General features: G+C 33.2%; 1 protein-coding gene across 1 annotated transcript; it reads left to right on the forward strand.

Moving 5' to 3' along the window:
* The first annotated feature begins 1,127 nt into the window (after nt 1–1,127).
* LOC123219180 (pentatricopeptide repeat-containing protein At1g30610, chloroplastic-like) lies at nt 1,128–9,821 on the forward strand. The gene is made up of 9 exons (XM_044640966.1): nt 1,128–2,858; nt 4,270–4,461; nt 4,720–4,801; nt 4,905–5,096; nt 6,204–6,317; nt 7,242–7,332; nt 7,411–7,568; nt 8,515–8,946; nt 9,265–9,821. The coding sequence occupies exons 1-9, from the start codon at nt 1,468–1,470 to the stop codon at nt 9,643–9,645; spliced, it is 3,033 nt and encodes a 1,010-aa protein (XP_044496901.1). The 5' UTR covers nt 1,128–1,467; the 3' UTR covers nt 9,646–9,821.
* The last annotated feature ends 214 nt before the right edge of the window (nt 9,822–10,035 follow it).

Here is a 10,035-nt window from a genome sequence, read left to right on the forward strand (position 1 = left end):
CCAATTATACTGATAATGATTAAATATGTCATCTACCTGATAGATAATTTAAAATATGGGTTAAAAAATAGTAAGAGCAAGCTTGATAATTTTAATTATTTTCATGATCTCCAACATAACTCTTTCATCTTCTATTTTCACAATAAAACATGTTTTAACCCTATTTTTTATTTTCCGAGATAATAATTATCTTCTACTATTGTAAGATGGTACAATAAATTGATTTTCTTAAATATCTAAATGCAATATAATTGTATAAGATTCTAACCATGCATTTGGTTAAAGTTTTTTTATAGAAAAAAATTAAAAATTACAACAAATATAAATTATTTGAAAGATTATTAGGTATTTAATTATGACTATATTCAATAAATTTGATATATATAAATAAATATTATATTTGATTGATAATAATAAATATTATTTAACTTAAATTTCTTTAAAAGATTATGGCATTAATTAGTATTTTTATGGTTAAACTAACATATTTTATACAAAGGTATATATTTTAAGTTTATTTTAAAATATTATTTATATTAATAATATATTAAGATCCTTTCATATATATAAAATTTGAAATTAAATAATTAAATTATTTTTTCAAATTATCATCTTATTGTGAATATATTTTTTTCAAAATATTTGTGAAATTACTTATTATTTCAATTGAAAACCAGATATTTTTGTTTTAAAATTTTTCATGAGTAAAAGATAAAATTAATATTATTTGATAATCTTTTACTAATTAAAGTGGAATGGTAATTAGATTACTTGTATAATTATTCACATTCTTTTATCATATAAGAGTAATGTAACATATATACATTTTGAGTATATAAAATAAGTGTACAGATAATATATTATCATATAATTGAATTCAATTATATGATAATATATTATTTATATATTTATTTTATATATTTAAAATATATACATATAATTTTACGGATCTTATCAATATAAGATAATACAGAGATAAAAAATATGAAATAAGTCAACAAGAAATTTTTTCTTAAAATTTTTTAAGATCGTAACCCCCAATATCGTTAGTTCATAAATTGCATAGTTTCTAACAGTCCATAAATTTAGAAGGATTATTACTTCCAAAATATCAGGGTGATTGTTGATAGTATAACATAACCTAGGGGTATGCCTGACCTTAAAATTAATTTGGGAAAACTAAAAATCTGACGGATGGAGATCACTGAATTTCGCTCTCACACCAGCATGCTTGTCGCTCAATAAGCAGTCTAAAGAGTGGCTGCTCTAATCTCTCAAACCTGAGTGGAAATTCTGAGGCAAAGCTGGAAGCTGTGGAATTTATTCCCTGTAAGTTTCTTTGGAGACCAAAGTTTGAAGTTTTTGTTGCGGTAGTTTGTGTAATTTGAATTTTGTTCAGATATGTGAAATCTAGTAAGTAGTAGTTGAAATTGACTTTAATTTGAGTCTTTTGTAGTTTAAACCGAAATGGGTTTGTTAATTATGATGAATAGCCAAATCGGTATTTCTAGTTTTGGAAAAAATGAGACTTTTTCTTTAGATTATCGGTGTCAAGGGTTTCCATTATTGAAATCTTGCAAACCCCTTTTTGGTGCTCATTTGAAGAGTAAGAATGTGAAAAGGGTTAAAAGTGTTGTTGTGAGGAAGAGTTGTTGTGGGAGAATTTATGCTGTGGTGAAAGAAGATTCTGATAAGAGGGTGGTTGGAAGTGAAGGTGGGGCTTTTGAGAATGAGTTTGAGTTTAAGCCATCTTTTAGTGAGTATTTGAAGGCTATGGAGTCAGTTAAAAGTAACCAAGGGATGCAACAAGCTAGTAAGTTGGGTAGAGATAGAATGAGGGATGCTTTAAAGGGAAAGTATATGTCAAAAACAATGTCTTTGGGGAGAGATGATGAAAATGTTAAATTGATGGATGAAAAAGCGATTTCGAAAAATGTTGGGTGTAAAGAGTTGGGTAAGTTTCATCATGAGGGGAACGTAATTAGAAAGACAAAGGATAAATTTAGTGGCAACGAGAGTTGGGTAGATGCGAAGGTGAAGAGGACATTGAAAGGGGAGAGAGATGGTAGAAGATGGTCGCATTATCAAAATAATACTGTAGATCCAGAGTTAAAAAACTCTTATGCTTTGAAGGGAAAGTATATGTCAAAAACGACATCTTTGGGGAGAGATGATGAAAATGTTAAATTGATGGATGAAAAAGTGATTTCGGAAGATGTCAAGTGTGAAGAGTTGGGTAGAAATGGTGATGGTGTAGCTTGGGGTGAAGGTGCGGACAGAGGTAAGCTTCCTTGTAAGGGGAGTGTAATTAGAAAGTCAAAGGATAAATTTAGTGGCAATGAGAGCTGGGTAGATGTGAAGGTGAAGAGGACATTGAAAGGAGAGACAGGAGGTAGAAGATGGTCACGTTATCAAAATAATACCGTAGAACCAGAGTTAAAAGATTCTTATTCTGAGGAGCGTAAAAAGCTACAGAAAGCACGAGATAATCCTGTGGTATTGCTCAATGATAACAGGAATGCCAGTAGTGGTAATATAACAGCAGACCTAGTTCAGGGCAAAATTTCCTCAGAAATGTTTGGAACGAAAGGGGAAAACTTTGAAAATGACAAGGTTGCTGCTAGAAGCCATGTTGTGAGGAATCACATCCGAGTTCAGGAAACTATTGCTGGTGAATATTGGCAGCGGAGTGAAAAATTAACTTATAGCAGAAAGTACATCCCTGAAAAAGATGATGACAGAAGTTGGGAGATGGAAAGAGCTGCCTTCAAGTTTGTGGAAGAAGGAAATGATTTTATGGACAAGCCAAGAGTTGCACGGGTGGATATGGAGGAGAGAATTCAGAAACTAGCGAGGCAGTACGTAATCTAAGCACTTTGTCTTCTTTGTTATTTCATTTCTGAGCTTAATATCTCTTCATTCATTATGCTTCACCTTTTTTTAAGATGTGCAACATATTTGATAGTTCATTAATGTGACTTATGGCGTGGTTGTACCCTTTTGTTGGTGTAGATTTGTGTTCTGAATAACAGTGGTACGATTAGCTCGTTTATAGGTCCTATGGTAAGTCAGGTATTGGCCTTGTGCATCATGTGAACCTAGTCATCTCTATATGTTTAGATTACAAAGCATATGCCTAGGCCTTTAGTAAGAAACAAAATTACTTGGCTGTTTTACCAGGGTATACATCTGGTTAAGAAAGAAGTTTGTGACCTCTTCACGTTAGTCTTTTTAATGTTTTTGCCACTTGCCAGGCAGAGAAGATCCTTGGGACCGTGGGACTTGCATTATGAAGCATATATTTATGGGTGAATAAGAAGTAATATTAGTAGATACAAAATAGGATCAAGTATAATGGAATTGTATCGAGTCAGAAAAGTGGAGGGAGACCTATACTTCTTGCAATTGAAGACACCTTCTTTTACTTCATAATCAGCTTTAACATCTGTGATTGAAGCCTTGAGTGCCATGAAAAAGTTGATGTTTACTCTTCACTCCATGCCTGGATCAATCATCTGTGTGCATAAAAAACTAATTAACTAGGGCAATATCCAACTCTTCCAGGCATCTTGAAGGAAGTACACAAAGATGGGACTCAGAGCACTAGAAATATGGTCTACTGGCTGGGTTCTAGCCTTGTGCGTAATGAACGGGGAATCTCTTAATGTTAGATTAAAAGAAAAGAATCTTGTAATGTTGGATTAATAGAAAAACAAAAGCTTCCTTTCAGTAGAAGTCCAATGTAGTGGGAATATGGTTGCATTTCTCTGTGGTATCTGCAATTGTATCATTTATGTCATACTAAATTGGGATGAAAGATTACAGTCCAAGAAATCTCCACTCTATCCTTGTAACTGGTCTCTGTAGGTTACTTAAAACTGCATTAAAAGGAATCCATGTCACATTTATGTCAATCCTGAGAGATTGGCATGAAATTATGGGCTAATTAGTAAGAGTTTAAATGAATTTGCGACTAATACTGTACTATGTTTTAAGAAGCAAATTACTCTTTGAGGAATCAGAATGTCATAGAATCCATGTTACATTTACTATTCTAAAATGTCAACAAATGTTACATAGAAGGCATTAAAACACCAGTAGTAAGGATACAATACCTCACTGAATGAATGTACAAGAAACCTCAGTTGAAAATTTTTCTTGTAATTTACCTTTCTTTGCCTTTGTGTGATTTAGCTTTGTTGATATTTCTTTTCGATTGCAAATTTAACAAATTACTGTTGCTATTTAAGCTAAATTATTGTTTAACAGGTTAAATGGTACAGATATTGATGTGCCGGAGTGGATGTTCTCTAAGATGATGCGGAGTGCAAGGATCAGGTTTTCAGATCATTCAATATTGAGGGTTATCCAGATATTGGGTAAATTGAGAAACTGGAGGCGGGTTCTTCAAGTAATTGAGTGGCTGCAGATGCGAGAACGCTTCAAATCCCACAGGCTCAAGTAATGACATTTTCCTAGCGTCTTTCTTCTGCTCAATTTTAATAATTACAGGTTTAGTCTGCATTATAAACTCAGGTTTTTGGGTCTATATGGTCTTGCTGTGCTAAGTGTGTCAGAATTTTGAAAGAAGTTAGATCTCACGTTAGAAACTTCTGCCTAAGAACAACACTTTGATTTTTCGCCATCAGTCCTAGCTGATATTCATTGTATATTGCCTGAGACTTCATGATCATTTTGTAAAAACATTTTTCTTGGTAGATTCATTTACACAACTGCACTTAATGTACTTGGAAAGGCAAGGAGACCTGTGGAGGCACTCAATGTATTTCATGCAATGCAGGTAATGCCCGTTAATTGTATGTATGTGGCATGCACCTGCTCATGAAACTCTGTAACAGAGAATGAAAGCTTTACCAACCCATTTAATCTTTTCTTCTTTGCAGCAACAAATCTCCTCATATCCAGACTTGGTGGCTTATCACAGCATTGCTGTCACTCTGGGACAGGCTGGCCATATTAGGGAACTTTTTTATGTGATAGATACCATGCGATCTCTTCCCAAGAAAAAGTTCAGAACTGGAATACATGAGGGATGGGACCCACGACTGGAACCTAATATTGTTGTCTACAATGCGGTGAGTAATAATCAGACAGCCATTACTAATCTTGTTGGCGAGATAGTGGGCTCTAACAACTGTACATGTTATTTTATGACCCATCTTCATGATTGATGATGGTCTCACTCAGTCAAATCTCAACTAATTTGGTTTCCTTAAGTCGTTTCCATGTTGATGCCAGCATTGTTTAACACAGCTTGTGAATGTGTAAGATAAATATCACAACTATTTAAAAAATTGTTAAACTTGCCAACTGATAATATTATTTTAGTGTTTGACAATATCAATTACATAATATTATCAATCTGAACTAAAGGGTTAGGTTGAGTGGTTTTAAATGAAGGATTCAGACATTCAAGTCCCTGTGATATCATATCCCACATGGTCCACAGCTACCAAGGTTGTAGCAATTTATATATCCCCAGTTTATTTGATGAATTCATAAGAATGATAGGAGAATCATTGGATAATAGGAAAAAGGAAAGATAATAGAATAATATATGTTTCTTGTCAATGAAGAAATAATCATTTTGCACTCTTCAGATGTCAAATCTGAATCAATTTGGAATCTGAAAGTTTTTCTACATAGATACTGAGTTGATTTTATGAAAATAGGAAGTGAATGTGATAATATTTCATAATGGTTAAGCCTGCATAGTAATCATACGAACATTATAGTTTATGACATGATAAGCCTCTTCTCAAAAACTGCTGGATGAAAAGGTCCTTTCTTTACTACACTTTTCTTGACTTGAAGTATCAAAAGTAAAGCTTGTTAACTTTACCATGCATATTAGAGACCAATATCTGAGGAAATTTTTTGCAAAGCTAGTTTGGGATTGGTTTTGTGCTCACTTGTCCCTGAAAGAAATCTATGGGAGACCTAAACTAAGCTGATATAATTTATGCATTATATAATAGTGCTTGCATATTTATTATGTCAGTCATTGCTGCCGTTCCTCCCAATGACTATTGATCATATTATCAAGGATGGTTCTGTGCCTTGATAGTTGAAATGCTTATTCAAAGAGATGCAGATTGTAGTATTTCTATTTGGATACTCAGATATACTATATGTGAAAACTTTTAACGTAATGCTGAGATATATATGTCTTGTGTTTCAAGGTCTTAAATGCTTGTGTCAAGCGGAAAAACTGGGAAGGAGCATTTTGGGTTTTGCAGCAAATAAAAGAAAAAGGTCAGAAGCCTTCTGCTTCAACATATGGACTCGTTATGGAGGTAATAGTCTTCAAGTGTCTCTCTAACTGCTGTTGTTCTATTATCTCTTATTTATTTAAGTAGTTATATGCTCTAGTAATGGTTTAATGTATATGTTACATTGTAGTGAATAAAAACAGGTGATTAACAGGGTTTACTTTTAAAATATATTTTCAACATGGAAATACAAATCCTTTTACAATCTTCATTCTTCATTTTTGTTTAGAAAATTGCAATATAACTTATTTGAGTAAATTTCTTTTTTGAAGATGTAAAATGTAAGAATGTAATAGAAAGGAAAATTTTAGAGCCATAGTTTATTATTTGCTTAAAACCAAAGCTCAAAATTTTTTAATCATCCTTAGATTCATTACCCTAGTGAAAACGCCCTTCTCGTCACTTTCAGCTGTGCTGCGATGTAGTGTTTGATGAAATATATGCTTGTTTATTATCGGACTTTTACTTTTGTATGTTTACAAATTGATATTTTCTGTTGGAATTTTATTTATGAAGTTTTCCTGATTTACAAATATGAATCTAACCTTGCAGTTATGAAAGAATTAGGGATTTTGAACATTAAAGAGAACAGAAAAGTGATTTTAGGTTTGAGATGTGATTGTGTTTCAAAACAATGTGGGCAAATAACAAGTAACAATCTTCCTATAACTCTTGGACAATTATTGTTATTTGTTCCTTCAAACCTCTTATCATGATATATTTATTTATATATCTGTGTGTATTTAATTGTGAATCGTGCAGTATGTTTCCACTGAACTGCTACACTTGTCAAATAATCTTTTTGTGAAGTTTTGTTTCATAGTAGTAACATAATTTGAGGAACTGATCATAGGTTAGCTTGGTTTTCTTCAGCTTTACTCATTTCAATTGTGGCAATCATCAGGAAAATGTGACAATTTATATCCAACAATATTTTTGCGTAAGCAGGTGATGTTGGCATGTGGCAAGTACAACTTGGTGCATGAATTTTTCAGGAAAGTGCAGAAGTCCTTTATTCCAAATGCTTTAGTATATAAAGGTATTTTGGTGATCTAACCTGTTTCTGCATGCTGTTACGTGCAATTTCATTTCATAATTGACTGTCCATTATATGCAGTTCTTGTGAATACTCTTTGGAGAGAAGGTAAAATAGATGAGGCTGTTTTGGCTGTTCAAGACATGGAAAGACAAGGAATTGTGGGTTCAGCTGCTCTTTATTATGACCTTGCAAGATGTCTTTGTAGTGCTGGGAGGTGCCAAGAAGCACTAATGCAGGTAGATATGTTGTATGCTACTCTGTTAGTTATACGTTTTTCTTTATTGCCTTTTATTGTCTCATTATATAGCTTTTTGACTTTGATAACTTCAATATGAATTCATAGATGTAATATTCGATTAGTGGGTACAAGTTGAAAGAACTCACACTCAAGAAACGTTGGTAATAAAGGCAGACTGCCTGAGTCATGAGATATGAATTGGTAATCAAGGTAGATCCGGGTCATTCTTTCACTATTCCAGCTATTCTCGTGTAAAAGTTTGATATGGATTTACAATTATTCCAATAAGATTTCTTACTTGCCATGGATTTTTTTGCCACTACGCCAATAATTTGACTTTGCCAGAAAAGTTTTTACTATGAAAAGGACTTCAGAATACCCTGGCTCACAACCAATCCATTGAAAATTTTGTTAGTCTTTCCAGAGTCAAAAGTTCGACAAGGAAAAGAACCTTTTCATATGGTGTTGAATTGATTTTACAAATCAGTTTTGGGAACCATCACAGAATTTTGTAAGTCTTCCCTGTAAGTTGAAAATGCTTCAGTGTCTCTCCCCGGAGCCCAGACTGTGCCAAAAGATCTAATCACCGTTAGAACTGAAGCATTTAGGCCTAAATTTCATTAAGAACATGAGTTGCCTAATTTTCGTGGTGAATTTAATTTCTGTAAATTATACAATCCTTATCAGCTATGACATACCGGATACCAAGTTTATGATTCCTGTATCATCACTAAGAAAAGCCCAAATGTTTTGCTACTTCTCATACATAAAAAGCTTAGTAGATGGTTAAGGTTTCAATCTTTCTATCATGTCTAAGACTATATCTCTGTGGTTTATTATATTACAACTAAATAAGATTACAACATGAAGCTGATCTGTTGACCTTACAATCAAAATGTAGACACTTTTATTTTATTTTTTGACTTGGTTCTTTCCTTCTACAGATAGAGAAGATATGTAAGGTGGCGAACAAGCCTTTGGTGGTAACTTATACTGGATTAATTCAAGCTTGTTTGGACTCTGGGAACATTGAAAATGCTGCTGAGATTTTCAACCAAATGAAGGATTTCTGCTCTCCGAATCTTGTTACTTGCAACATAATGCTGAAAGCTTATCTGGAAAATGGTTTCTTTGAGGAAGCAAAGAAGCTCTTCCAGCGGATGTCTGAAGATAGCAGCCGTCATAGCTGGGAACCTGATAACAGGGGTCTAGTGGTACCAGATATCTACACATTCAACACCATGTTAGATGCATGCATTGTGGAGAAGAGATGGGATGACCTTGAGCATGTATATAAAAAAATGCTGCAGCATGGATTCCATTTCAATGCAAAACGCCATGTCCGAATAATATTGGATGCTTCAAGAGCTGGAAGGGTATATTCTGAGTTCTTCTCTTAAAATTAATTTCATTTAGAGTGCTTATGTATACCTGCTGCAATGGGTTTCACACACCGATATGCCATACTTGGACATCATTTGACTAAGTCATGTAGAGCCATTGAGATGATTGTCTCCAAATTTGTGATATAATTGTCTTGATGGTATCTGTTGTTGCTGATTTCTGTAATAATAATACAATTCAAAAAGTTTCTTTATTCTGGATTGCAAGTTTTCTGTTTTTTTAAATTTTTTTTTGTTTTTGCCCTCCGTAGAAGCTATGAAATCACTGTTTTTTGCTATTTCTGCTGACAGGTAGAGCTACTGGAAACAGCTTGGAAGCACCTTGTGCAGGCGAACCGGGTACCGCCACCTCCTCTCATCAAAGAGCGGTTTCGAATCTTTGTCGAGAAAGAAGACTACATTTCTGCTCTTTCTTGTATAACCAGTCATCCAGTTAGTGATCTGCCAGAGTTTTCCAAGACTGCATGGATGAATTTATTCAAGGAAAATTCTCGAGGCTTGAAGGACGATACTTTTGTTCAATTAATACACGGGGCAAGTATCCAAACCACCAGAATTGATTCAGTGAATTCAGTTTTGCATAATCTTATATCATCCTGTAAAGAATTTTTGAGGACTCACACCAGAGCTCCTAAAATGATAGATAGACAAACTCTTAATGCAAGTGCATGAAATAATATATATATATATATATATATATATATATATTGGTTCTGTGTTTCACTAAGTATATTGTATCCACATATTCAATTAGTTATTTGGTCCGGAGATGAATTGTATCGAAAAGCCTTCGAATAAGTCTTAAATTTATGAGCAATCAACATGGAAATTATGTTTATTTGTTTCAATAATGTTTTCTAATTGAACAATGTTATATATACATATTTTTAAATACATAATTATGTATTCAAATGATATGTTATTGTGTGATTGAGTTACATTCAATTGCATAATGATACATTATTTGAAAATCTAATTGAATACTAAAAAGCTAGGTTTACTGTTTTATTATTTCAAAATATGCTAAAATACTTATTACCACCTAAGGTTTAGTCTATTGGC

This window comes from Mangifera indica, chromosome 6 (genome assembly GCF_011075055.1).
Source record: "Mangifera indica cultivar Alphonso chromosome 6, CATAS_Mindica_2.1, whole genome shotgun sequence".
In the NCBI taxonomy this organism is placed as follows: domain Eukaryota; kingdom Viridiplantae; phylum Streptophyta; class Magnoliopsida; order Sapindales; family Anacardiaceae; genus Mangifera; species Mangifera indica.

Bases quoted from the DNA above. Each gene is read 5' to 3' on its own strand.
- LOC123219180 (XM_044640966.1), top strand. From the start codon at position 1,468: ATGGGTTTGTTAATTATGATGAATAGCCAAATCGGTATTTCTAGTTTT. The intron at 7,569-8,514 runs GTAGATATGTTG...TTCCTTCTACAG, and splicing joins GCCAAGAAGCACTAATGCAG to ATAGAGAAGATATGTAAGGT. The intron at 8,947-9,264 runs GTATATTCTGAG...TTCTGCTGACAG, and splicing joins ATGCTTCAAGAGCTGGAAGG to GTAGAGCTACTGGAAACAGC.